Raw genomic sequence first — 27616 nt, forward strand, 5'->3', positions numbered from 1 at the left:
CACCCTGATCAGCACTGACACGTTCATCTGTTCTGTGCCAGGTGATCCTGCCCTGCGCACAGACACTGCTCCTCCCAGCACCAACAGAGAGCTCGAACCTTAACAGCATCTCCCAAAGCACCTGAGATGGGCTGGCCACGTGCATTTCGCCTACTTCTCAATGCCAAACCTGGGCTTTGGTCTTCCTGCCTCTCCACTTCTCAAGGGCAGAGGTAACACAGTGCTGCCAGAGGCTCGTCCCCATCTCCCAGCTCTCTGTGGCCACACAACAGTTGGGCCAAGGAAGCGAGCAAAGGAAAACACAGGCTGAAAACTTCTGGAGGCTGGAGAACGCCACGGCCAGGGATGAGCCTCCCTTCCCTTTCACCAGGCCAGACGAAATAACTCTTTTTGCACTTTTATTGCCCATTGGCACTGTTTGGGCTGAGCCCCTCCCATTAAACCCTCAAAGAGGAGGCAGGCTGACCCCATGCGCTCCCTCTGCACGGTTCACAGCATGCTGCAACCACCTTGGAAACGACACAAGGACTGATTACAGAGCTTAGGGGTGCCCAGACCCCCTATTGGCCCCCAGCACCCAGGCTCTGGCTGTTCCCCATCCACACCAGGCTCCCAGCCAGCACCACCCAGTCCAGGCTGCGCTGGGGACACCACAGCTGTCACCTTGGTGGTGTGAGCAGCCCCAAGGCACGGACATGGGCTCAAAGCACCGCGGACATCCCAGGACTTGAAAGCTCCGGGGTCACAAGGATCGCTGGCAAAGCTGCGGAACTGCCCAGAGCTCAAGGCGAACACAAGCAGCTACTGAGGCTTTAATCTTTGTTTTGGTGCTTTTTTTAAAGAGCATGCTTAAATAGGAACTGGAAAAAGCCTTCACTCAGTGGGGAGAGAAGAAAGCTTCCCCAGACAGAAGCTCTGCGGAGTTTCAGTTTCTATTTAGAAGCCATTAAGGCCGGCGTGTTCATGCCTGGAAGTTAGACGTCCTGTTCCAGGCTCCGGCCGCTAAAATAAGCGACCCAATTTGCACAAGTGCTGGGCTGCAACAGCTTCCTTCTGACCTGGCGCTGCCAAATAAAATGGACTCAATTCCTTTTTTTTTTTTTTTGCAGGCAGAGATCTTATCATCTGAAAGGCCTGCATGGTTTTCAGACAAATACATATATGCAAGGGAAGGAAGAGCAAATAAGGACAGTATTACAGATTTCTTTGGGTTTGAAACAGCCTGCTTTCTTCTCTAAGCTCCAGCGCACCCCTAGGTACCCCATTTCAAGAAAGATGTTTCTGTGCTGCAGGGGCCAACCAAGGACCATCAACACAGCCCCAAACTAAATTAGAGCAGATAGGAAGGAGACAAGGGAGAATTCAGCTCCCAGGGTGCTCTGAAGTGCCACGTGTCACCAAAAATAGTTACAATCCCCCAATAAGTCCTTCAAGCGATCCCCCCTCTGATGAGCTTCTGCAGACTAAACTGAACTGCATTTCAAATTGATGCATTTGAGCTTGCTAAATGCTGTGCTCGTTTTTTTCCCTCTGTGTTACAGATACATGTCCATGACATATTGTTGGGTTTGCAACTGCCCTTGAGGGATCCCCGCATCATCCCATGTCTACATGCGTTCAAACCAGCTACGAGCACTCACACAACCCACGTCACCTTACAGCAGCCTTACAGCCGAGCGAGGGTTAAGATGATTCCCAAATCACTGCTGAGCCAGGGACACCCGGCTCCTCCATCCCACAGCAGTGCCCGATCCGCTCTCCTCTGGGAACTGGGAGGGCATCCTGCATGGGGCTGAGCGCCGCAGCGCCCGGCACGCAGCCACGGCTGATTGCGGCCTGATTAGTCTTAATCACTTCCTCTCTCTAAATGAGCATCCGCAGCGAAGGAAGGAGCGGAAGCTCCTCTCCTCTGATCGAGGCACGCTGTGTGCCCACGGCCTCACCCGAGCAAGGCAGCTCTCTGGAGATGGCCAGGGCTTCTGCTGCGCTTCCACCCCTGCATTCAGGGCACCTGGATGGGTGGATGGAGGGAGGGATGGAGGGAAAGACGGATGGTTGGAGAGATGGAGAGATGAAGAAATGGAGGGATGGATGGGGAGAGGGAGGGAGGGATGAATGAATGGATGAAGAGATGTGTGGATGGATGGAGGGATAGAGGGATGGAGAGATAGAGAAAGGGAAAAATAGATGGAGGGAAGGATGGAGGGAAGGATGGAGGGATGGTTGGTGGAAGAAATGGATGGATGGAGGGTGAGACGGATGGATGGAGAGATGGAGAAATAGATGCAGGGATGATCCATGGTTTGCCTCTCATGAAAGACCTCTGTGGGGCACCCCTGCCACGAGCACACCCTGGGAGAAGCCAGCAGAGCCCTAGCATGTCTTCAGCACTGGTCAGGAGTGGGCTGGGACAGGCCCCACCAAACTGGTAGTGTCAAAGCCAAGGGAAAGAGCCTGGCTGAGAGAACAGAAAGTATCCCTCTAGATGAAGTCTTCCTGCCTCCAGCATGTTCCTTTCCAGGACCCACCTCCTCCGCATTGCTACAAGCAATAATATAACTAATGTGATGTTTTGGTAGGGTCAGCACAAACACACAAGGATTCACATGCCTGATGGAAAGAGGAAAAGACTTTCAGGTGAATAAAGAAACTAAGGGAGACAAATGTCCTTGGCCATCCACTCCCAAATGAGCATTTTAGGAAGGAGCACTGAGGACATCTGAGCCCTTCAGCTTGCTCCTGGCAGGACAGAGGGACAGGTGGGAGCAGGACATGGGATGCTCTAGGGTGGACGAGAGGAATTGGCTGAGCAGGAGACCCAGAGGGAGTGAGGAGACCCCAGGAACATCTTGAGAAGGTGTCATTGGAATCATGGTACTGGCTGGGTGGTGAAGAAGGAAGGCTCAGGATGGCAGAAATAGCAGCTGCCTCACGGGTCTGTGGGGTGAGGGCTTGGGGTGACGGCGAGGCAGGGGCTGGGGGAAGGAGAGCAGCTCAGCACCTGGTTCCAGCCACCCAGCTCGGTGACGGCAGGATCACCAGGCGGAGATGCCCAAGAAACAAGCTGAGAGGTGAAATCAGATGGAAGGAGATATATTAGGAACAGACACGCAGATTTACACATCGTGAGTGAGGAGGTGACAAACGGGTCCGTGGGATGGGAATGAAACTCTCACGAGGGAGCGGGGCGCGATGAGGGAAGAGTGGGGTGCGATGACGGCGTGGTGAGGGAAGACCCTGCGGGACTCCGGCTGGTGAGGGGACACGTGGGGACAGATGCTGGGGGTGGCCGGGGGACAGCCAGCGGCCGAAAAGTCCTGCTGAGCGCGGGCAGCCAGCTGCAAATGGCAAATTTCACTAGAGTTGTATCTACATTTAGGCTGCCAAAAATACCTCCCCGCAGATTGGATGTCTTTAATTAAAAGGATGTCTCCTGCCGCCCGGCGTGACGCAGAGCTCGCCCTGCTCACGGGGCTCTGCACGGCACCGCGGGGGCTGTCCCACGGGCAGCTCATCCCTACGTGCATCATCCTGCACCCTGGGCAGTGCGTTCCCCAGTCACTCCTGCATGGAATGGGCACAGAGCATAGGAGGGAAACAGACCCCCTTTCCTGTTTTGGCTTCCCTCCTTCCTTCCTTCCAAACACCAAGAACGCCTTCCCTCTCTTTCCTCCTCCACCTTCGAGTGCAAAGATTTAGCTAATTTCTTCTATGAATAGCACACGAGTAGCCATAGCAACATCACCCTGCCAACCTCACCACCTCCACTGCCTCCGTGTCCCCGGCACCCCGTTCCTCTCACCCTCCCTCGCACCTCCCCAGGGAACATCTGGGGCTCCAGCCCTTTCCCACAGAGTCACCCCATTCCTCATAAGCCCTGCCCGGCCACCTGGTGAAGGCCACCTCCCTCCCAAGGCTCTTTCTCCCCCCCCTCCCATGACCCAGGAGCCCCACAGCTTTGCTGTCACCGCTGCTGCCACCAAGACAGTGCCTACTTCCTCCAAGTGGTTCCCCAGTGCACGAGGGGAACTGTAACAACAGTTTTTGTGCATGGAAAAACTGCCTTCGGTGACACATTTGCAGCCCTGGACAAGCAGTGAGGTTCTTTTCCCCACTTTCCATTGCTCATTTAGAAAACATCTCTGTCCAGGTGGTCCACAAAAGCCCAGCATGCTCCAGAGCTGCTCCAACCCACCCTGTGTGGCCCTGGTCCCAGGAGAGGGGAGAAGGGAGACAGCAGGATGCAATCAGCCCACAGGGAGGGCAACCTTGGCCATGCATGGTCAGCAGATCTGGGGCTGCTCCTATGGTTGGAGAACGCATACCAGCCACTTCCCACATTGTACAGCCGTGCCCCTCCCAGAGAGGAGGTGCCCACGCCCAGAGCTACCCCAAATATGCACCAAAATGCTGCTGAGCCCTTCTGGAGCCCCATGGAGGTCCTGCTCTGGCCGCCAGCTTTGCACTGAAGACATGCGCTGAGCCAAGCTGCAGGGATGGCCCTTCCCTTAGGGACCAGCTCTGGAGAAGGGGTTCCAATGTGGCCAAGCATCCTGGCACCGCGTTCCCAAGCATCCGTGGGCGGCACTGTGCAGAGAGAGGAGGAGTTTGGAGCACTTGGCTCCTCTTGCTGCTGCGCATCGGCACCGCTCGCACTGCCATTCCTCCCCCAAAGCTGGGAGTCCTCCTCTCACCCCAGTATGGCAGGGAGGGGGGGGCTCGTGTCCCCAAGCAGCGAATGAGGGGGATGAGGGGGGTGCGGGGATGGATGTATTAAGAGGTGGAGAAGGGAACAATGGGGAGTGGTGATGGCAGCAAGCGCAGGAGACGCGGAGTAATAAACGCTGAGATAAGGGAGGAGAAATAGAAGAGATCTCCAAAGGGAGAAAGGAGGGGGGAAGGAAAGCAAAGCAGAAAGAAATGAGAAACCCAGAGCCGGGAGATTTCCTCTCTCCCTGTAGTCAGGATTAGGGCTTCTCAGTTACTGGCGTTGCCTGAGCAAGCTAATTTGTGTCCTGGAGAAGGGGAAAGGCAGCAGGAGGAGGCAAGGGTCAATGCTGGAGCTGTGCCGGGTGCTGGGCAGCACGTGTGGGCACGGCTACACGCTGTGGGGCTGCGCACGGGCTCCGCGAGGATGCGTGATGTCAGCGAGCATGCAGCACCATACGCAGCCGTGAGCACGTTCCCTGTGTCAGAGCATCTGCACATGTGGCTGCGCCGGCACACGCACCGGGTACAGGGAAGGGGAGAAAAAGGACTGAGGGTAGGGAAGCTCCCAGGGAGGTGAGCAGGTCCTGGCTGTTGGGAAAGCCTCCTGGCTCTGCCTCCCACCTCTGCTGCTGGAAGTGCTTCCAGGGACAGGGACACCACTTAAAGGGGCAGCCCTGGAGGTGGCAGATTGCCTCTCCCCAGTGCTCTTGGGGTCTGGATCAGAAGGGGAGCATGGCTGAGCTTTGCTCACTGCATACATTTGCTACACACCGGGGAGCAGTCCAGTCTGCTCTGACACAGGCAATGCACACAGCACACACGACATGGTACACACGCAGACCCCACTATGCTCACGCAGCCTCACACGCCGGCATCCTCTGTCACTCGCAATGCAGCGAGGAGGCACTGATTCCCTCATCTCAATGCTAAGGCTGGGCAGAGGTTCCCAATGCGGACCCAGGGCTCGGGGGCAGCACCACAAAGAGACAATGCTTTCCCTTCCACCATTGCAGCACACGACAGCTCCCCTGCCCAGCGCCGCGCAGTGCTGCAGCTGCCACCGCCGCCCTCCCCTGCAATCTTCCCTGGGCCAGACCTTCCCTACAAGCGGGAGGGGAGCACCCGGCTCCACTTTCCCTGCTGCTGCCCAGGGATGGATGCTCTGCACTGGATGCTCTGCACTGGATGCTCTGCACTGGATGCTCTGCACTGGACAGAGCAAACCAAAGAGATAGAGAAGGGAGGCTGAAAAGCGTTGGCCAGGAATCAGCAGGCGAGAGAGAGACGAGGCTGATTTTGATGCAAAGAGTGGCAGAGAAGCAGAGAGCAGCAGGAGCAGGCTGAATGGAAGGTGCTGGGGTTTTGGGGGCTCTCTGTAAACGTCTTCTGAGCGTACCAGCCTGGAATCAGATTATTTCGACCAGAGCCACAGACTGAGACAGTAATGAAGAAAAACACGGGAAGGGAAGCAGAAGGTTGTGTTTTCCAAGGGGAAAGGAAGAGAGAATTCCCATTGATTCCTGTGTGCCTGCCTGCCTCAGCATCTTGAAATAATAATTAGAAGGATCAATAAGAAATCATGTGAGGTTTGAAGATAATGAATGAAAGGAGCAGAAGAAGCAAACCGAAATGCCTTTCTCTAAAGCAGGGTAAATTGTTTTTCAGGCAGGGTCCAGCCTCCATTTTAATGCTTTGCAAACAGCTCCAACCATTTTCTAAGCTTGCTTGTGGGTTCAAAACAAGACCGGTCTCTCCATTTAGAGGAGAAACACAGCCGGAGAATGGGTCCTGGAGGAGAACACTAATAAAATGAACGCGTGTGGGAAGAAATGGAGGCAGTGAAATGGGGCAGAAAGCACACAGCATGCTGGCGACCAGAGAAGGGTTACGTAATAATCTTTGGGAGCGGGGACGTAGCAGCAGAGCGAGGAAACCACAACTCAACAGCAAGCGGGTGCCGGTCCGCGAGCCCACGAGGCTGCCCAGCGGCAGCATGCCCCAAACCTGCAGAATGCAACACCACGGGACAACCTTGATGGCACCAGGGCTCCAGGCAACGGCATCGGAAGCAGCAAGGATGGCAGGTGGGTGCCCCAAACCCATCATACCTGCCACCTGCCCTGTGCCAGGCAAGACCCAGCCGTGCCCTGTCCCAGCAGTCCCCTCAGGGATGCTCTCCAGCACACAATGCCTACGTTAGGCAGGACCGCAGCGCTCAGCCTGAGTGATGGAAATAGCCAACCAAAGCGATGATGATGGCCAACCCAAGTGATGATGATGGCCAACCCAAGTGACGATGACGGCCACCGACTGCAACAACGACGGCGTCCACCCGCGACAGTCCAACGTGCCGGCATTGTCCACCACGGCCCCACTGCTCCTTAGAGGAGCCCCCCAGCAGCCATCGCCCCATCCCATCCCATCCCATCCCAAGGTGCCAGGGAACCGCAACGTGGTGCCGGCCCGTACCTGCTCGTACCAGTCGCGGCTCGAACACGTGCACTCGGGCCACCAGCCCGGGCCACTCCCGTTCACCTTGGGCGCGCTCTTCCCCGGTGGGGGCGGTGGAGGCTTCAATGCAGCGGCATCGCGGGCAGGGGGCCCCAGCTTGGCCTTACCGCGGGCAGCAGGCGCGGCTCCCCCCGGTGCCGGTAGGGTCTGCGAGCCGTAGCCACCGTAGCCGTACTGCTCGTGCTGCCACTCGCCGTAGGAGGGGGGCTCCATGCGCCGCAGGGCCGCCATCCGCGTCACCTCGTAGCACTCGGGGCACTTGCAGCAGTGGTGGTGCTTGTGCATCGCTGCCCTCACACCATAGAGCCGGCAGGGTGGGAGGGAGGGAGGGAAGGAGGGAAGGAGGGAGGGAGGGAGCGGGAGGCGGCGCGGAGGGATGCGCGCAGGGAGACAGAGAGGGAGGGATGCTCGGGGGGCGGCAGCGGCCCCCGCCCCGCGCGAGGCGCGCCCCCGGCCCCGGGAAGCAGGAGGGGTTACGGCGCGGGGAGCTCCGCGGGGTCGCGCCGCTCACTCCCTGGGTGGCTCAGTCCCTGCTCGGGGCTCCGCTCCGCTCGGCTGCATGGGGCGGTTCAGCCCGGTTCGGTTCGGCGCGGTTCAGCCCGGTCCGGCGCGGCGCGGCTCGGGAGCGCGGAGCGCGGCACCTGCGGCGGCGGCGCGGAGCATCCTCCGCCTCTCCCCGCCGCTCCCCGCCAATCTGCGCCGCGGAGCCTCCGCGCACCGCCCCGCACCGCCCCGCACCGCGGCCGCCCGCCGCCCCCGGAGTGCCGCTGGGGAAAGGCGGGGGATGAGGGGCAGCGCGGACGGGGGTTCCCGCAACCAAAGAGCAATTTCGCCCTCCCTCCCTCCCCGGCAGCAGTGCCAAAACCCGCCCCGCAAACAGAGAGCCAGGAAAACGCCGTGCCGTGCAGCCCCACGGCCTGCTCAGCCCGGCTTTGTGCCCTGCTGCTCCCCAGCACCTCGTGCTTGCGGGAGTCCAGAAACCCTTTGCTCCACAGTTCCCTGCCTCACTTGCAGCTGCCCTCACCCTGTCTCCACCCCTAGCTCCACGCATACAGCTGCATCCCCACATCAGCTCTCATCCTGCTTTGCTCTGTTACTGTGCACTCCAGCACTGCACCCTGGGGTTGCTGCCTGTGAGCCTTTTTTGGGGTGCAGAATCCCCAAGGGCTTTCTCTGGGCCTTCCAACCACTGCCATCAGGGGACGGTAAAAGCAGAGTGTTTGGGGCTGCCGAAATCCCAACTTGTGCATTAGGCCCAGGGCAGCTCAGCGGCTCCACGCCTCTGGCACAGAAGATCAGAAGAATCACCCTCACAAGTTGAAGGGTAGAAAGGAAGACCGCAGCAGAAAAGCATATCTGACTCATTAAGGAAAAGCTGAGCCTGGCCTTCTAATCGTTAACAGCTGTAATAAGATCCGCGTTGTCCCAGAAGCCCTGAGCACCTCAGTCCCCTCTGCGCGGTGCAGAGTCTGTCCTCCCCAGCACTGGATGCAATTCATTGCCTCTGGGCTGCCCAGGTCTCCTCTGTCACAGCGTGGATGCTACGGTCACACACTGCTCTTGATGACACGGAGCTGTCACATGTTCACGCTGAAATCCCCCTGGCTCTAGGCTTAGCACAGCTGTAAGGGGCAGGGGGACTGCTGCACACAGAACTGCAACAAGCCTTGTAGGAACGGGCAGGTGCTCAGCACCTCCTGCCTGAGCATGGCGGGACACAGAGTCCTTCCTGGCTACCCAGCATCTCTGAGATCTGGGTCACTCCAGCATCAGAGATGTGCCCAGAACGTGCACGCTGCCCTCCTCCCAACGTGGCTCTGTTCGCTCAGTCCTGCAGTGAGGACAGGTGAGGACATGGGCTTTCACTTAGAGGAGGGTGTGTGAAAGCAAAGGACGAGACCTGGTAGGGAAAATCGCTTTAATAAGGAATGGAATGAACAATAAAGAGAAGCGTTGGCTTTGTTTCTCCCCTGGTAGTCCATGCCTGCACCTCCTGCTTCCTCCCCCAGCTCACTCATCTATGGGTATCCCATTGTCACCTGCAGAGGCCCCATACTTCCCTCATGGAGTCCTTCCCAGCTTGCAGCTCCCTGCCTGCATATCCTGCTTTAGATCCTCTGCACTGTCCTTGGCGTGAGGATTGTTCCTTTCCTCCTCATTTACGGTGACCCACACGTGTCCTCTGCCAGCCCCAACCAAGAGGAATAAAATCCTGGTTGCTGCCTGCCCGCACTGCTCCCTAGAGCACCGTGTGGGGCTCGGGACGTGTTGCTGGGCTCAGGAGGAGGTTGGTGTGGGGCACTTCAGGGACACTCTCCGATCCATTCTCCTCTTCCTACCAGCAGCCTGCCCGTCTTATTTAAATGTGGCTTTGGCAGCTGCTCTTTTCTCAGGTGCTAATTTCAGCAAAGCGTCAAGAAATCCCAGAGGCGGTGCTATTTACACGGCACGAGGGCGGCACGGAGCTAGGCTTTAGCGGGCGCTGCCGGCATCTCTCACATCTCTCCCTTCCTCTCACACGAAGCCCTGCGGGAAGAGGAAGGCAAGCGTGAGGGGCGGGCACAGACCCTTCCTAGGTCAGCGTGAAGGAAGGGACTGCAGCCAGCTCAGAAGGGCTTGGTGTGCCCGCAGCCTTCCTAGGAATGGAGGATGCCCGTAGTGCGCAGAGCCCGCAGCGTGACAGCGCTGCCCCAAAGCCATGTGCGAGCCGGAGCATGGGGGCTGATGCGAAGGTATCACCCCCGTAACCCCGAGGAAGATGGGGGCAACTGCACGAGGTTCTTCAGTCAGCACCAATAACCACTTTCTGCAGTTGCAATTGCAGCAAATGGACTATGAAATATTCCCTGGTGTGCTGATGGGGCTGAGCTTCACGCTGGGGACCCGCGGCAGGTCCCCCACGGCACAGCCCGAGTTCTCTTTGTGCAGAGGCTCTATTTAGCAGCAAGCAATTGCCCTGGGCATTGTGCGTGGACACAGCCACTCTGCTCAGCTCCTGCTTGGCCCTGAAGCTCACACTCCTGCTCACAGGGCAGAGGGTTTTGGGGGGTTCTGCAATGCACAGCCACAGGGGAATCATATCACGCATTTCAGAGCTGAACGGCAGTTTTAAGCATCAAAGGCACAGCTGGAAGCCCAGAAAAACAGGGAAAAGGCCCTTACCTCGGATTAAACATTAACACGACTCAGTTCTGCACAGGCATGGCAATAAAGCACTGCCACGTCCTATGGGCTCGGGGCACTCACTTGCATTGCCCCTGCAACCAGGGGGTCAGGGCGGCCACTCATCCAGGGCAGCAGCGTGCTGGTGTACGTGGGGACCCGGCGATGACCAGAGCCAGCTGCGACGGACGGGAGGTGGCCGCCCGGCCGGCCTCAGCCCTACTTTTCTGCCCTGCCGCGTCCCCTTTAAGGGAGCGAGTGCAGCTCGGAGTTTCTGAATGGCTGTCCCCGCCTCCCGCCCGCCTGCCCGCCGCTCAGCCAATCAGCGGCCGTGCCGCAGGGCCGCAGCCGGCTCACGGGCCTCCCTTAAAGGCGCAGTGTCGCTTTTAAACCCTTCCCCTCCGCCGCCCGCACGCCTAGAGCAGAAAGGAGTATTTCGGAAGCCCTGAGGTGACCTTGAAAGGTGTGCTCACGCGTGGGGCAGGCAGCAGGTGCACCTCAGGCCACAGAGGCATGGATGCACTGACAGACAGCTGCGTGTCAGCACTTGGCATAAGCCCGGGGTGACAGGTGACTCTGCCCACCTGCAGGGTGGGACACGGCTGCTCAGGTCTGGCTGTTGTGGGGGGCTCATGGATGGGTGACAGCAGAGAACTGGGAGAGCGGCTCTATTGCCACGCTGCTGTTCTGCACCAAAGCAGCCCCACAGGTGCACTCCTGCAGCAGCACGATACCAGAAGGCACAAAACTTCCCTGCAAAAACACCACGTGAGATTCAGCTTGCAAAACACGTCCTTGCATGCATGGGACACAGCAACATGGCACATGTGGGGGCATGGACCTGATGGCATCAGCAATGACACTGGCCCAGGAGCAGGTTATGCCTCCCCAGCACCGCAGTGCATCCCTGCATTGGTTGCTCTCTGCAAACTCTCCTGCATGCGGACTGCAGGAACCTGGCTGTGAAGTGACCCGGTCTGAAAATGACCCTGAAAGGGGAAGAGACATGCGGCAGGACACGGCTGCGATGCTGGCAGAGCTGAGCCTGGCTCTGGGCACGCACAGGTGGGTGCCTGGTGGTGAGGCTGGGCACGATGCTCCATGTGCCAGTGCTGCGGGCACCAGAATGCCTAAGCAGTGCCAGCCCTGAGAACTATCTAGGCCACAGAGCGCAGGGGTCCTTTGCCTGAATCTCAATGCTTGGAATCATTTCTTAAGTGCAATGCCAGCAAAGTTCTTGCATTGTGCTGTGTGCTTGCAGGCTGCGTGGTTACAGCGGGTGCTGGAGAGAATCCGTGCATTCCTGCAGCAGGGCACCAGGTTGGCCTGAAACCATCACTGCAGCCACGCGTGGTGCAACCACCTCGGAGCAGGCAGAGCAGTGCAAGAGGCAGCAGCACGTAGCAGAAAGCCTTAAAACGGGGTCACACTCAGATTCACAAGAGGGATGATTCCCAAACCCGCACTCATCCACTGCCCTCGTTCCCCTGCAGATTCCCCTAACTCCTACAAAAGCCACAGATAATGGACCTCTCAGCATAGCTCAGTGCTTATCCTCCAAATCCCAAAGACTAAAAAGCCTCCTGAGCAGTTATCACGGCTGCTCTATTTATAACAGCGCTGGTGATGCCTCTTTCACCACCATTCTGATTCCATCCTTCCCGACACCATTAAGATGCAGCGACGTTTTCCCGGCTCTAGCTAGGAGGCAGCTGGCCTGCCAGGCTCTGCCTTGCAGCTCATTTTGTTCCTTTAACAGAATGGAGAGAGGAGCCCATTTACTTTGCAAAAACGCACCCGGGAGATTTGTCATCAGCCTCCAGAGACTGGCACCCAGGGCGCTTCAGTCCCTATTCTGCTCTGGTGGTGTCAGCTCCTGCTTTCAGAGCTAAGCCCTGGGAAAGCATGACTCTCAATGCACAGGTAATGCCAGCAGCCCTGCCCTGCTGGGGACAGCAGGAGGAGGTCAGTGAAGCATGGATCTGGAAGGATGGACTCGGAGTTCATCTGGGCTATGGGAGCATGGCTATGGGGCAGCCCAGCACTGCACATGCTTGCACTATCACCGAACAAAATAACTCCCAAACAGCAACGATGACCTGAGTGAGTGGACAGACCAACAGCCCCATCTCCAGCAGAACCTTCCTGTGCTGCAGAGCCAGAAAAGCCTCGCAGCCTGCTATGGATCTTCCTTTTGCTGCTGGTTTTAGACGGAAAGTCCCTGAATAGAGTGGGAACAGATGGCTGCACGTGATCTGCGTTTGACAGGCTGGTGGCTCCATCAAATTCATCCTTTGCTGAAGCCATACATAGAGCTGGGAGAACTGAAGTCTAAGCATCTCCTTGTTCATCTCTGCAGCAAGAATAGCAAGAGCCTCTAGTAAAGCTGAGGCCATTCAACCCCAAAACGTCCACCGAAGTGACAGCTCTCCCTGACACAGCCCATGCTGAAATCCCCTTTGTGCAGCAGCCTTCTCGAGACACGGGTAGCGGCTGCCCAGCTGGGTGTCTGTGCTGCAAGGGCTGATGTGTGGCTGAGTTGGAGCGAGTTGCAGCAGACAGGCGGACAGACAGACAGACAGACATCTGCTTGGCCTCAGTGCTTTGGCTTCTGAGGTGAAGCAGACAGGCACAGTGGTGCTGGCGGAGCAGCCCCCAAGCTAGGGGTCAGGGTGAACACTTATGTTTTCTTCAGCACTGACAGCAGCAGGGAGGGCTCCCGAGATCCTGCAGGGCTGGGCCGTGTCCTCCCTGGGCTGGCAGGAAGGGAAGGGGACATTATTGGCCTTTGCCAAAACACCCTCTGCCTGGCACACGGGGGGCACACTCCCCTGCACCCATAGCCTGGGCGAGAGGCAGCAGCTCTGCCAGCAGGGTTTCCCATCCACCGGCAACACAGAAGCACGCAAGGCACAACTGCTTGCTGAAGCAGCCCCTCCATCACTCTAAGAGCCGCTGGCACTCAGCATCGGCTGCCGGGATCAGCATCGCGGCGCAGGGAGGGATGCGCAGGGCAGACCGCGGTGGCACAGTGACAGAGATGAAGTCAGAGCGGCTCCGTCAGGGGCCGAGCAGCGCTTCCTCGCAGCCGCAGCGTTTCTGCTCATCAGCGGTATTGTTCCTCTGGCATTCATCGCTCCAGCTGGCTGCTCTCTGCTCCCTGAGCCGGGAGGGGGGGGGGGGGGGGGGGGAGGATGGTGCTTTCAGACAGACGAAGCCTTCCTGCCACCCCCTGGGCACAGGCGGGCAGCGCTTGCGGGAGCAGCATCGCGTTCTTCCCCACGCGCAAGCCCCAAAAGCTAAAGCAGAGAGAGGCCGACATGGAGGATTTGGCTGGCAAAACCCCACAGAGCGTGCAGGATCGTGCTTCCACGGGGTGTTGCAGCTGCCCGCATCCCTTTGTGGGCTGAACATCGCTTTCCCACCGAGGGATGCTTTCAGCCCCCAAAAGCACGCTGACGCTCTGCGTGCCGGTCCCGCTTCCTGAGCAGCAGCCATTTGCACGGCGCGGGGCTACTCGGAGTGCACGGAGCCATGGCAGCAGACAGAACATTTCCTGTTCCTGGAAGCATTCGTGCAGACAGGCCATTCGTTTCTTGTGCGCCTTCCTGGCTAAGGCAGGTTACGGTGACTTTCACTCTGCTGTTACCGCTGGGGAGAGGCCGGAGCCAGGACGACAGAAAACTTATTCACAGCGATGGATGCAATAAAAGAAGCTGGCAGGACACACCAGCTTGTCTCCACGCCTTTTCTCAGCAGTGAGCTATCCACTGGAGCCCTTGCTTGTGGGCTGATAGCACAAGGGATGCAGCTGCTCTGCCCTGCCTTGGCGCCCACGTGCCCTATTATCATTGAATATAATCTATCATAAAAGCTTCCTCGGTTCTTCTGAGTGCCATTTGCAACTCAAGTGCTTTAGAAATGCGGCACCAAAAGCCAGGAACAAGAAGCCAGCCAGGAGCAGGGCAGGAGTTGGGTGTGGAGGGTCATCCAACCCTGTGACATCCTGCACATGGAGGTGCAGGTCAAAGCATGTCTTCAAGCAACGATGACAATGTTCAGATGAGGACAGCTGAGGGATGAGGCTCACCTCTGTGGCCAACTCCACATAACCCAGTTTGGAGAGGAGCAGCTCCGAGCCTGCAGCTTCCAGCACTGCTTGGTCCCAGTTTCCAGGAGAGCTGCCCCACAGATTGCAGAGCCCCAGGCACAGCCAAGCACTGCACATCACTATCCTAAAGGTTTTCCCTCCAGGCCCCTGCTCTGCACGCATTTGGGTTGGGAGGGAAGAGGTGTGGGTGTGAGTGCTCTAGCTGAAGGTGCCCATCACACTGACCCAACCCCATACAAGGAAAAGGCTGAAAAGAAAAGAAACGCTTCAGAATAGAATGACAGGAACAATTTCAGGGCTGGAACAACACTGAGCGAGTGAGGAAGCCAATCTGTTTAGTTTATCTAAGGGAAAGTTAAGAGGGAACTCAGACGCATCTATAAATACCGACATGTTGGGAACAGCTCTGATTGCTGCGGTCCTTTATCCCGGCAAACAAAGGCAGCAAAACCTCCTGGGGCTGGGAGCTAAAGCGAGAGGAATCCAGGCTAGCAGTAAAGTGCAGATTTTTAATGGAAAGGAGAAATAACCATCAGGAGAGCCGGGCTATCACACAGCAGATTCCCCATCGTGTGAAATCTCAACATTGAGGGGAGGTGTCTACATCTCAGCCAGGCACGCGGGGCTGAATGGAAGAGCTGCTGTGCTTGTAGGTTCCTGCCCCTGAGAGCCCCGTGTGCAGGGGTGCAGCCCAGGGACACCAGGGTGAGCGTAGGGGGAAAGGGGGAAGGCTCCATCTGAAATCCCAGAGGATGAAATATTAAAAGCAGGTGGATTCCCAGTGGATGCAAAGCAAGTTTTCACTGCAGAGACCACCTCTCGTCTCCGTAAAACCACGGTCCCCACCTCTTCCAGCACAGGTAAGGATTTGGTGAGTGTTTGAGGACGCAGAGAGCAGTGAGAGGAAAAGGAGAAATTCAACAGTAAGGAAAAAAAATGGGACATTACCCATTTTATTGGAGTCTAAAGTGAGAAGGGAAACATCGAAAACCGAGGGAAAAGCAGCAGTGTGATTTTCACGTTTAACATATTTTGGAAGAGGAATCCGACCTAGCAAACAAGGACTGATTAAAGCTGTGCCAAGGAAAACAAAGTCTTCGTGTTATTTTACATCTGGTGAGCTCCATCCATCACAGCCACTCCAGCCCTCCCTAAAGGCTCAGAGCGCGTTTTGCCCTTCACTCGTCCCTACAACCAACACCAGGTACAGAGCCCACACGATGCGCTCGCACCAGGAGGAAGCTGAGATTTACGACCCACATCCAGATAGATGGCAAACAGCAGAGAAAAGCTGCCGGTATGCTGAGGAATGGACCTGCCATTGAGGAGCTTGGAGAAAAAGGTGGAAAACCGCGAGGTGGGAGCGAGACGGAGATATGGGGCAAAAAGGACAGGGCTGGGAGGATTTCCATCCTGTGCCACATCCATCTCTCCTCCCAGCCCACAGGGCTGACACTGGACCACGCGAGCGCTAACACACGGGGGATGCTATTGGCGTTATTGCCACGTCTCCCAGCCTGAGCATCACCATCCCAAAGGGACCAGCCCAAGGAAACACCAGCCCCAGGCACCTCCCCGGCACCGTCCCGCGGCGCTATGGGCACGCAGCCCCGGTGCTGTCCCCACGGTGGCAGCCGGTGGCCGGGTGGGACGCGGTGCGGGGGCTCACCTGCGGCAGGGCGCTGCGGGAACCCAGCACCAGGCTGCAGACACTGGTCGGTGCTTCCGTCCGGCGCGCTGTCACCCTCACCAGCCGCGGCGGTGTTGCCGGTGTCACCGGGAGCAGCCTTTGCTCACCAGCCTGGGCTGGTGCCTGCAATGAGACCCGGGACACAGGTGGGTAGGGAGGGTTGCGAGCCCCTGGGATGCGTTCAGGGCAGGGTGATCCCACTGCTGTGCTGGAAGTGGATGATTGTTTAGGTCCCTTCCAACCCATTCCGTTCTACGTTCCAGCAATGTGAGATATCTCCATACATCTTTTTGGAGAAAGAAGGAGGGATGTGGCAGTGTCCGTGTGCTTAGGCAGGTGGACCTCACTGCTGAGACTGGGGCTGCAGGAGACCCATGAAAGCTAAATAGGATCTCGGTGCCTGTTGCTCCAGAAATAAGGTGTAAGCCCACTGAAAACTGATCCATAGCCATAGACCAGATTTAGAGCTGCGAGTGAAGGATGGGAGCAGGCCTGGAAAGACAAAACTACCCCCACTCCATCAAGGCAATTCAATTTGCTTTTGTGCCCGTGAGATAACTCAGAGCCTACTGCTCAATCAATCCCTCTCTGCCTGGTGCTGTATCTCTTAAAAGACTGCTGGAAATTAAAGAGAATGCAAATAAGAGGCACGGAAGTTATCAGAGAGTCAGAAAAAATCCTGAAAAAGGAAACTTGAAAGGCCCAACTCCAGTTATCAAAAGCAGCTTGCGAGGTGGCTCGTTCAGAATCCACAGCAGAAAGCAGGGCAAGAAGCAGAGCTGCAGCTGAAGTCATTTGCATTAGGAATAATTCAATTAACGCTTATGAATGAGAGACGTTGCCTAATTATTGAGGCAAGCTCTGACAGAGGAGGTGTGGAAACACGCTGCTGGCATGGGAGCCGATGCCAACCTGTCCCCTCTGCAGGGACCGGAGCGGCTCTTACCTCGGGGGGGCTGTGGGGCTCTCTAGGGCTGAGGTTGCAGCCGGGCTCAGCACGCTGCTGCCGGGCTGTGCCGCGACGCGGTGCCGGGCTGGGAGGCTGCAGGGGCGCCGAGCGCAGCGTGAAGTCGTAGAATTCGTGGATATCTACAAAACAGAGCAAGAAACGTCAGCGGGAGCGGGCAGGGAGCACGGTGCCAGCATCCTGTGCGGGGTCTGCGGGTGCCTCCTCCTACCCCTGCCAGGAGCATCTTCCCCTCTCCATCCCGCCCACGGGGCACTGCAGGAAGCAGTGGGGCTGCAGCACTCCCTAATGGAAACACGCAGCAGCCCCAGCCCAGCGCTGAGGGAGCAGCGAATCTCATGTCACCGCGTTTAAGTGATTAATTTCAGAAGGGGAACTACAGAACAAGTGAGAAGCTCTTCAGAAAGAAACTGGAAGGGGTGAGAAAGAGGGTGGGAAGCAGCAAACCCTATTTAGAGGCTCTGCACGGTGACATCAAAGCACACGTGCAGCATTGGCTGGTGGATGTTACAAGAGGAAAAGGAGGAAAACAATGCAGGACTGCAGGAAGGGGGGGGCTTTGAAGGGGAGAAGGCATGCTCCTAAATAGCTGGAGCTGTGTCCAAATGAGAAAACCAGGAAGGATGGGAAATGCTGCCAGGTTAAATGTACCACACTCCAAGAGGTCGGCCGAGGGGCTGTGGTGAACGCCTTGCACACAGCATGGCAAAGTCGTAAATCCCAGCAGCACGTGGGAGACTGGAGGCAGTCAGGGCTCCAGGGCCAAAAAGGGGCGGTGTGGAAAGAAGCACTCAGACGGGGGAAAGCCACAGCAGGGAAAACAAATTCATTGTCTGTGTCCGCTACAGAGGAGCCTAGGGAGCCCCAGTTTACAGGGCATGGTGGGGATGGGTTGGACTAGGTGGCCTTACTGGTCTTTTCCAATCTTAATGATCCTGTAATACTGCAATTCTGCAGCAGACCCAAAGGGAACCAAAGGCTCCGGGGGGGTTTGTTAAATGCACAGCTTTAATGGATTTCCTAAAACCTGGTGCATAGCAAAGGGTGCCCTGCAGGAAACCCAGCAGCCACAGGAAGAGGAGGGGGGGTGCACAGATGCCAATCCCCAGGTGCATCTCTGGTGCCAAAAACAGCCCCCAAAGCCGACATTGATCAGCACTGAGGTCACAGCCACTGCTCGTCCCACAGCCGGACAGACAGACTTTGCTTTTCTGCAAAAACATCTCTCCCTCTGCTTATAAAAGTAGTCATTGCGTAACAGGATACCACGGGCTCCTGGCTGCGTGGATTACGCTTGGAATGCACAAGAGTTCCCGAAAATGAAAACAGGATTTGGATGGCTCCATTGCAGGGGAACACCACTGCTGGTGTCCCCGTCTGGGGCAGGAACGTCACCACAGGAGAACACATGTTCTGTTTATGGGCTGGTGTCCATTTGACAACAGCATAAATCCCCTCTGGATCCAGGAAGAAAGAGTAACTCCAGACTGATACAGAAGAACAGAGATCAGGCATGGCCTAATGCTTTCCTCTGGGCTCTGTGCATCTAACAGATGAACCCCTTTTTTTTTTTTTTTTTTTTAAAAGGATGCAAAAGGCTGCAGGGGAAGGCTGGGGGAACAGCGTCCAGCAGAGCACAGGCACAGCAACATGGGGCACTGGGACAGCAGGCACAGCGCCCGGCCCCGTGCATGCTGCAGCCCAATTGCCTGGGAGCAGAGTCTGAGTTCACAAAGCAGCTTATTTCTAAAGAAGTGCCCGGGAGGCCCCACCCCTTGCATTTTTCATGTGGAACAACATGTGAAGCTCTGCAACATTTGGCACTTCCAGTAGCTCTGCTCCCGATAAACGCGCTTTGGTGCTCAAACTCAACATAGGTCCTGCGTTACCTGCAGGAGCACAAGTCCTCTTGTGGATAACTGCGTACCGGCCTCACGCATTTGCCTAACTGTACCCCCCACCTCCTCAAAATAAATAAATCAAGCACATGCTGCTGAGAGCATGGGAGAGGACAGAGGCAGCAGCACCCCGTGCCGTGAGAAGGGGAGCACAGGTGCAGGCGTAGGCATAGCACACCCTGCAAACACCCTGACCCAGCCCTGCAGCTCCAAGCAAACTCCCGAGGTACAGCAGCCCACTGGGAGAAGGGTGGGTGAAAAGCAGATGGAATGGGAGCCCTCTGCCCTCCCTGTGTCAGTGTCACTTGTCCCTGTGTGCCCGTAGGGCTGCAGACACGGAGAGGTCCGTGAGCGAGCACAGCAAGCGGCAGCATCACGCAGGGCTGTGCAGGGACGGAGGAATTCACAAACACACACTCAAGGGACGGGGGAGGAAGCAATTAATGCAAATTCCTCGTTAGGTAAACACATCTAGTGAAAGCTGGCTCTATCCCAGGAACTAATATCCTGCTCAACCAGTTGAAAAGGTCACCAGCAACCAAGCAGCACGCCCTTGTGCTGGTGTTGACAGGACAGAGGGACTGCGCACGGGACACTGGGCCACCTCCCTCCCTGTGTGACAGTGAGCATGGACCTGACCCTTCCAGCTTTATTCTCCCCACATCACTTCTGTGCTCAAATACACAAGTCTTCTGCTTTGTGCCTTCACAGCAGCCCAGGTTGCGCTGGGATCATCTCTGACACATCTCCAAAATCTATGCCCTAAGAGAAACCACACAGCCAGGAGCGGGTCTGCTCCGACTGGGAGCACCCACGGACTGCAACGCCCCAGAGAACAGCAGGAAGGGGCTTACCCAGCAGAGCCTGGAAGAGTTCACTTTGAAAGATGTGTGAGATCTTTCCAATGGAGGCTTTCAGCTCCTGTTCCTCTGGGGAGCGCAGGGTGCTTTGGTATCTCGTCAGGATTTCCACTGCCCGTTCGGTATCTGCAGAGGGGACACAGGAATAACACGGCACTGATGCTGGGAGATGGACAGATGTCTTCTAGGAAGGCTTGAGTGCACTCTCAAGTGTAAAGAGCTCATCCATGCAATATCTCAACTGCCTTCTAGCTCCAGACTTTTCAGAGCTGGCCAGCCACTAAAGCAGCTTTCCTATGCAGGTGTCCCTGTGGGCAGCCCGAGCACCACTGCTACCTCCCAGACATAGGAGTTTTTTGGGAGCTGGACACATCCCCACTGCACAGGGCTGCCAGCATGACCCCTAGGAGCTCTCCCACGCAGGGCCAGGCGGTCGCAGCAGAGATGAGCATAGTGGGCTGTGCAAGTGGGGCAGCTGCAAAGACATTGCAAATTGCTCAGTTCCACGGGCAGAAAAACTTGCAGTTCTACAAGGTGAAGGGTGAGAATTGCTCCAGGCAGCGGAGCCTTAGGTCAGTGGGAAATACAGCCAGGAAGGAGGGATGCTGGCCATGTGGCTGCTGTGACCAAGCTCCCCAGGGCTGTGGGACAACCTTGGCCCTAGAACAACGGAGCTGTGAGCTCACTGCGCCAGGATGGCTCTATGCTTTTCTGGCCAGCTCAGCTCCATAGCTGGGCAAAATCCAGCGCCAGCCCCAGATATGACCCAAACAGATGGGTGGGGAGCTCCCAGGGACCTTGAGCCCGTCCCAGCCCTACCACTGAATATTTCCCTTTGTCACCCCAGCAGCCCACAGACAAAGGGAGTCTGTGTGAGGCGGCGGGGGAGGCCGTCGCCGTCTCATCGTTTGACCCAGGAACTCATGCAGAAAGGATGGTCCTGCTTGTCCCAGGGCTCTCGGCGGGGAATTCAGGTCACCAAACAAGGGGGCCTGTGTCTGCCAGGGCGCGTGCCACCTGCTGTCCCAGCTCGCCCCGCCAGGGTCCTGCCTGTGTCACCAGGCCACACTGACTCATCCCGGGAGCAGAAGAGAAAGGAGCCAGGGGAAGCGTGAATCGCTCCTGCTCGCAGCCAGGCTCTGCAGCAGCTTTGGGAAGAGCAGGGACTTTCCAGGGCTCTACCTTCATTGGGCTTTACAGGCATCCCAGCCCCATATCAGCACTGAGGACTTCTTTCTCTGCAACATCAGACAGTGGCTTCAGCCAGTGCCCAGCATCCTGTGAGTCATCTTCATTGCTCCTCCCTGACCTCATCAGCAGAGCCTAAAGAAGCAGGTGGAGAACGGCGGCCACCACATCGGGACACAGACTGAACGCGGTGTGACCATCCCACCCAGCCCGGGCTGTGCAGGAACAGCAGCACGTGTCATCCTGGCCCTCCTGGTGGGTGACACAGGAGCAGGGAGTGCTGGCCCTGCATGCCAAACCCAGGGGACAGCCCGAACATCACAGTGCCTGTAGGAGCACACCCCACTTACATAGGGTCCCTCCTCACCTGACCCACACACCCACGGCCTCCCTACCCGCAGGGGAAACGCAGCGCCCCACAGCCACGCTGCTGTACGGACGCATCCCACGTCCCGGGGAAGGCTCACAGCCGGGCACCCGCTGCACGGTTCTCCATCCCGGGAGGAGCCCCGGGCGCCGTCCCGGCGGAGCTCGGTCACGGTGCGGCGGGGCGGACACTTGTTGAGCGCTGCGGGCAGCGGTGCCCGGAGCTGCGGGCGGGGCGGGGCAGGGCTCGGCTCTCCTTACCTTCCCTGCGGATCATCGCTCCGCCGTGGCCGGCGGCCGCTCCGCTCGGTGCCAACCCACGAGCGGCCGAGCCGCCGCCGCCTGCCCCGCCCAGCGGGAACCGGGCGAGGAGCCGCCCCCACCCGCCCCTGCTCCGCCCCCGGGAGCGCCCCTCAACCCTTCCAGCACCGGGACGCTTCGCTGCGAGTCTTCCCCCGCTCCCACCCCGGGCACCGGCAGCTTCATGCCGGCCCGGTTCGGAGCCCCGCAGCCGGTCCGCTCCCCGCGGCGAAGGGCCCCGGCCCGGAGGTGCCTCCGCTCCCCCCGCCCCGACGGCGCTTCCCCGAGCCGGCACTAGATGGCACGGGCACACCGCGCATCGCTGCTTTGCCCCGAGCCCGGAGGGAGGGACTGGAAAGGGGAGAGGAAAGAGTTATGCCGAACTCACCGCTGCAGGGACCGTCTACCTCTCAGCTGATTTATTGACATAAATAGGCAGGAGCAAGTGAAACAGACTCCCCTCTCCAAGTCCAAAGTGCTCGATGCTGAGTAACACTGCTCCCGGCGCACCCCCTGTCGCTGTGCAGCACTGTCGCGGCACCGTGGCCCAGGCTCCCTCCACCCCCCAGCCCCGGCTCCCTGTCCCCAGCACCACAGGACTGGCTACGGGGGGAGGGGGCACCCCGACCAGCAAGCACAAAGCCAGCAGCAGGGGCCAGGCTGCCATACCCAGCACGTGGGCGCAAAGGGCTCTGCTCCCCCCTCCATCGTGTGCCACCCTGCATCCCCCTTCCTATTCATCTCCAGCCACGGGACAGCAGCTCTTTAAACAAGGCATCCCTATCACCAGCGCTGCTGCTGACAGCAGGCTGCCGTACCCCTGCACCAAACAGTGACTCAGACCCGCACCAGCGTCCAACCGAGCACCTCAGGGCTGAGGTCTTGGTCCTGGAGAAAAGCCCAGCTCCCAGGGCACAAGGCAGCACCGGCAGCCCCCTGCCCCAGCTCTGTCCCCTCGCTGCCAGCAGGAACGAGGGACCCAGCTCCAGGTCTTCGTGGATGAGAGTAGTTCCGCACCACAACAGGAGCCAGGAAGGCTGCAGGGAACTGCAAGCTCAGGAGGCTGCAAAGGAAAGGAGTCTCGGAGCCAGCCAGAGGAGCACTCCCTGCCTGAGCTGTGCATCTCTCCAGCTGCCCCTCCCCATGGCTGCTGAGGGGTCAGTCTTGCATCAGGCTGTTGATCTTTGTGAGCAGCACGTCCGTCTCAGACTCTGCGGAAAAGAGAGAGAAAGCAAACAGTCACTGACAGCAGCCACCACCCCACAGTGACAGGCAGAGCTGCCCAGAAAGCCGGTTGGAGGAGAACTGGGGAATGTGGGCATCCCCAGCACCATCCCACAGGGCTGTTTGCGAAGGGCAAGGCAGGAACTCCCTGGGCTGGGATTCCCTTCCCTCCCTCAGCCATCTCCAAGCCCGCCGGGCTCCGTCACGCTCCACTGGGGCAGGCTGGCTGCCTGCAGGGAGCCTCCAGGGAATGAGGAGCCGGCGTCTGTGCACTCACCCGCCGTCCGCCTTCGCTGGGAGCATTTCCTAGGAGATGGAGCAGGATCGATGTTAGCGCGTCAGTCTGGACACCCCCCCTCCTCCTTCCCTCCCACGAGCTCCCAGCCGCAGGCTGCGGGGCCCCACAGCACACAACAGCCTGCTCTTGGTACGTAGTGCTGGCGCAGGGCAAGGTCCCCCAGCCTCAGCCCTGGGGTGCACAGCAAGCTGGTGAGAGCAGCTGCTTTGGGAAGGGTCAGGCCACGTTTTTAGCAGTGGTGTGGTGATAAGAGCTGCCTCTGTGCAGCGGTGTGTCTCCTAGCCAAGGGGCCTCATGATGTCAGCCCAGGGTGGGGGGCAGCAGATGGCATGCATGTGAGGGTTCACTACCCAGGGCACCCTGCAGCCTCCCCCACAGGTCCCACTTACTTCATCAAGAGGAAGGCCCAGAGGATCATCAGGAAGGAGACACAGTCTACAACAATCCATATCATGAGGTACGTGGTGCTGGGCTGCAAGGTGACAAGCCAAGCTGTGAGCACCACAGTTGGCACAGTCCTGCCCACTGTGCCAGCAAGGTTACACTGCCACACCAGCACAGCATGGGGCAAAGCCCATCCTGCATACAGCTGCAGGACCAGACCCACTCCTCACACCAGGCAGGTTTGCACCAGGACAGAGGTTTCACTTACCAGCAACCAAATGGGGCGTTTCATCTCCTTCAGCACCTGGCAGGCATTGGTGGTGACAGAGCTCACCCCTGAGCACCACAGCACGGAGAAGAGCCAGGGCTGGTTCACCACGTACAGGTTGACTGAGATGTTGTCCTGGCGGTACTGCCTGCGCAGGGAGAGCCGTGGTCAGCATGGCAGACAGCGGGGTGCCAGCACACTCAGCTCGTGGCAGAGAGGCCTGTATGTCTGGGATGCGATCCAGCAATTGCAGCCACGTAGAACAACTGTCTGGAGAGCCAGACTCAGGGCAGACTTGCTGGCCAGCAAGAGCACTGCAGCCAGCACCATCCCCCGCAGCAGCCCCATGGCATGCCAGGCTGCAGCCTCCACCCAGCTCTCAGCCCCGTTGGGGCCTCACTTGTGCTGGACCCCAGACTCACAGCCCACCCCCCTCCCAGGTTCTCACTTGATCTCCTCGGAGCTCATTTCTTGGTAGGGCAGGTTGACATGCAGCAGTGGCTCCCTTTCATCCTGCAGTCTCTTCCGGCCATAAATCTGCTGAACACCTGGGACTTGCTGCTTGACCTGCTCCCTGAACCCATCCGGCAGCCACAGGACCTAGGCAAGAGCCAGGGAACACATGCAAGGAAGAGGCACTCCAGGGCTCTGCAGACACTGCCCCACTCCTGGAAGCACTGGATGCCAGGCTGGACCAGGCTCTGAGCAACCTGTTTGAGCTGTACTTGTCCCTGCTCAGTGCAGGGGAGTTGGATTAGATGACCTCTAAGGGTCACTTCCAACTCAAGCAATTCTATGACTCTATGATCTTCCAGGAGGATCTCAGCCAGGGCAGTCTCCTAAGAGCTCGTCCCAGTCAAAAAGCAAGCACAAATCCCAATGAAAGGAGAAAGCAACTCTAGCCTAAGAGAGCCACTACAGGACATTGACGTCATTCCGGGTCCTTGAAGGATCGAGCAGGGCACACTTTTGGCCACAACTCTGCAGCAAGAATGCACCCCAGGCCAGCATTACAGTATTGTGCCCTGAGATCCCACAGGGAAAGCAATTTGGGTGCTCATCCAGCCCCGCAGGGTAACACGTGTCTCACACTGCAGAGGCCGATTAAGTGCAAAGGAAACTGAGGAGGCTGCAGCAAGTCAAAGGACTGCAGGGAGAGGTGTGGTGCAGCACAGGGAGCATCGATTTCACACGCTCGTACCCGTGTTCTCCTCCCTTGACTGAGTCACTGTTTACACACTAGAGTGACCAGTTCTTGGAAACGAGTATTTGCAGAAACTGCAGCTTTGCGCACTAACCCCTAACCCTTGGCAAGTTCTCCCAGACAGAGAACCCTGGGGTCTCTTTCAGGACTATGCTACCAAGCCAGGGACTGGCCATCAGCTGCTCATGGGGCTGCTGTACGAGAGGATGGCCCAGCAGGAAGCACAGATGGCAGCGGGGTGCGTGGGGCGATAGAGGTGCTCAGAGGTGTTGGCAGAGCATCTCCCACCGTGACAGAAGGGTCCAGCCCTTGGTGGGCAGCTCACCTGCTGCAGTGGGATGCCGGATTGTAGGATGACTTCCAGGGTGGCATTGACGAAGCTCTGGTAATCGCTGTGGTTCTCCGGCCGAAGGTCAAACATGATGGAGATATTGCTCTCCTTGGCTGCATTCAGCACCTGTTCCAGGGACGGGATCTTCTGCCGAGTCGCCTGCACGCGATCGCCGTGCGAAAGACTTAGTACGCTGGAAAATGGTCTCCGCTAGGAGGGAAAGAGAGTCAGCCACCGTGGGCAGAGCCTGCAAGCCTCCACCTCCCTCCAGTGCTGCTCCAACCTCCCACCCTGCATGGGATGGGCACAGGGCACCTCTCCCCTGCTGCCCACTAACAGCACTGTTTCAGCAGCCCCAGCACCTGTGGGCATTCAGCAGGTCCTTAGTCACCTGAAGAGCATCGCTCCAGCTGCCTCCATGCCCAGGCAGGCTGTGCAGCTCAGCACGGAGCACTGGCAAGGCATGAGACATCTCCCCACAACCCAACCTCCCTGTGACTCAGAGCAAACTCCAGGTGCAGCAGCCAGCACAGGGTGTAACTGCACCCCAGGGATCCATGCATGCATGAAAGTGCTCCTGCACACCGCTCAGGTGACTGCAGACGGAGCACAACCCAGGGCAGGGCTCTCGCTTCCCCCGCAATGCACCCATCCCTGCATCCTGACCTCCAGGAACCAGCTGCCAGCATTGAGCTGCTGGAGGTCTGTCCAGTTGAAGGCAGTGCTGTTCAGGGCAGCTCTCTCAGGGAACACGGTCTGCACGTTGGTGGTTCTAGTGAGCTTCTCATCGTGCATGAGGAATGGGACTCCATCAGCACTGGCAAAGGAGCAGAGAAGGAGGCTGTGTCACAAGCTGTTTGCCTCCTAACGCTGCTCTGCTGTTTCTACCCTCTCCCAGCCACTTTCTAAGAGTAACCTCCACCCCAAGCCTAATTCTGAGTCTTTGCACAGATGGGTCAGCATCCAGGAAGCAGAAAGCACCAAGACGCCAAGCCAGGAATCATGTAGCTCCTTGCTCCCTGCCACAGCTCTCCCCACAGGAGGACTGCATGAGATGAGGGCCCAGGGGCTGTTCTCCAAGTATTACCTGCCCTAATGGTGCCTTCCCTTCTAAGGGCCTGGAAGGCAGCCTGGGTGAAGGGGAGAAACCCAGCACCTCCCCCAGCTCGATGGGACACCCAGCTGGAGCCAGTGCCACGCTGGGGAGGTGGTGTTGGCAGAGCCCTTGAACAGGGCTGACTCCAAATGAAGACTGTGCCAGTCCTGCAGGTTTGCTCCCCAGGTGCCCATGTGGCAGGTGACATCCCAGGACACACAGGCCCCTTCCTCCCCCTGAGCCCCTGCTGCCCCTTTACCTCACCATGACGTCTGTCTCAAAGACTTGCACATCGCAGTCCACCGCCTTGCGCAGAGACATGAGGGTGTTCTCAGGGGCCAGCTGGAAAGGGAGCAAGCGTCAGCTCAGGAAGGGGCAGAGAGCACCCTACTCACCCACATCCTCCAGCCCTGTGCTGCTCCAGGCACCTCTCTTGGCCATGCACCAGCCATGGTCCAGCACCAGCGCCCCACAGCTCAGCATCACCCTGAGCATCGTGCAGGTGCTGTTGCTCACCATAGGGGCTCCTCGGTGGCCAACCAGGGCCGGCTTGGGGGGCAGCTGGTTCTCCTCCATGATGCAGGGTGAGGTGATCCCCAGGGGAGCCAGGTACAGGGCGATCATCACCGCAGAGTACGCAAGCAGCAGGAACACCTTGAGGCCTGGAGGAAGAGACAGAAGGGGCAGGGGTGAGGTGTGTAGGGAGCATTTTGCAGGCTGTTGGGAACAAGCTGGTGCTGCTTCCTTTGGCATTCACTTATGGCTGCCCTAGGTCAAGCACTGCATGTCCAGCCTCAAGAACACCGCAGGTTTCTTCTTGGCCCACTACATGCTCTTGCATCCCAACCCAGGATTTCTGCAGGGCCCTGTCAGCCATCTGCACCTCCCCTCCAGCTGCAGAGCAGTCTGGGCTGGAGCAGCACCCAGGTATAACAAGCAGCAAATATGAGCAGGGGTGATACATCACTACCAGAACTCAGTCCTTCCCACTGCACCACTGCTCCCTGTGCACTGCTCTGCTGGGGAGCAGAAGCAGAGCATCCAGCTA

The 27616-nt window shown here is 58.1% G+C and overlaps 2 protein-coding genes across 7 annotated transcripts in view; both read right to left on the minus strand.

The window, feature by feature from the left end:
• Window positions 1–21868, minus strand: part of DLG3 (discs large MAGUK scaffold protein 3) — a 57723-nt gene extending 35855 nt beyond the window's left edge. For 2 of the 6 annotated variants that reach the window (XM_021406098.1, XM_021406095.1), the window contains exons 1-5: window positions 21725–21830; window positions 21092–21232; window positions 19904–20035; window positions 17131–17273; window positions 16164–16307 (exon numbers count right to left, since the gene is read on the minus strand). In XM_021406098.1, the coding sequence (XP_021261773.1) occupies window positions 16164–16307; window positions 17131–17273; window positions 19904–20035; window positions 21092–21113 (441 nt within the window). In that variant the 5' untranslated portion in view covers window positions 21114–21232; window positions 21725–21830. The other 4 variants (XM_021406096.1, XM_021406097.1, XM_021406100.1 and 1 more) reach the window with 4 other exon arrangements.
• GDPD2 (glycerophosphodiester phosphodiesterase domain containing 2) overlaps window positions 22161–27616 on the minus strand; it is a 10171-nt gene continuing 4715 nt past the window's right edge. Inside the window, exons 4-13 of the mRNA XM_021406442.1 lie at window positions 27416–27479; window positions 27085–27312; window positions 26828–26910; window positions 26139–26289; window positions 25467–25682; window positions 24386–24537; window positions 23938–24085; window positions 23675–23757; window positions 23265–23293; window positions 22161–22974 (exon numbers count right to left, since the gene is read on the minus strand). Coding sequence (XP_021262117.1) covers window positions 22922–22974; window positions 23265–23293; window positions 23675–23757; window positions 23938–24085; window positions 24386–24537; window positions 25467–25682; window positions 26139–26289; window positions 26828–26910; window positions 27085–27312; window positions 27416–27479 — 1207 coding nt within the window. The 3' untranslated portion in view covers window positions 22161–22921. The remainder of the gene's footprint in view (window positions 22975–23264; window positions 23294–23674; window positions 23758–23937; window positions 24086–24385; window positions 24538–25466; window positions 25683–26138; window positions 26290–26827; window positions 26911–27084; window positions 27313–27415; window positions 27480–27616) is intronic.

The sequence above is a fragment of the Numida meleagris genome, chromosome 8, assembly GCF_002078875.1.
Source record: "Numida meleagris isolate 19003 breed g44 Domestic line chromosome 8, NumMel1.0, whole genome shotgun sequence".
Classification (NCBI taxonomy): domain Eukaryota; kingdom Metazoa; phylum Chordata; class Aves; order Galliformes; family Numididae; genus Numida; species Numida meleagris.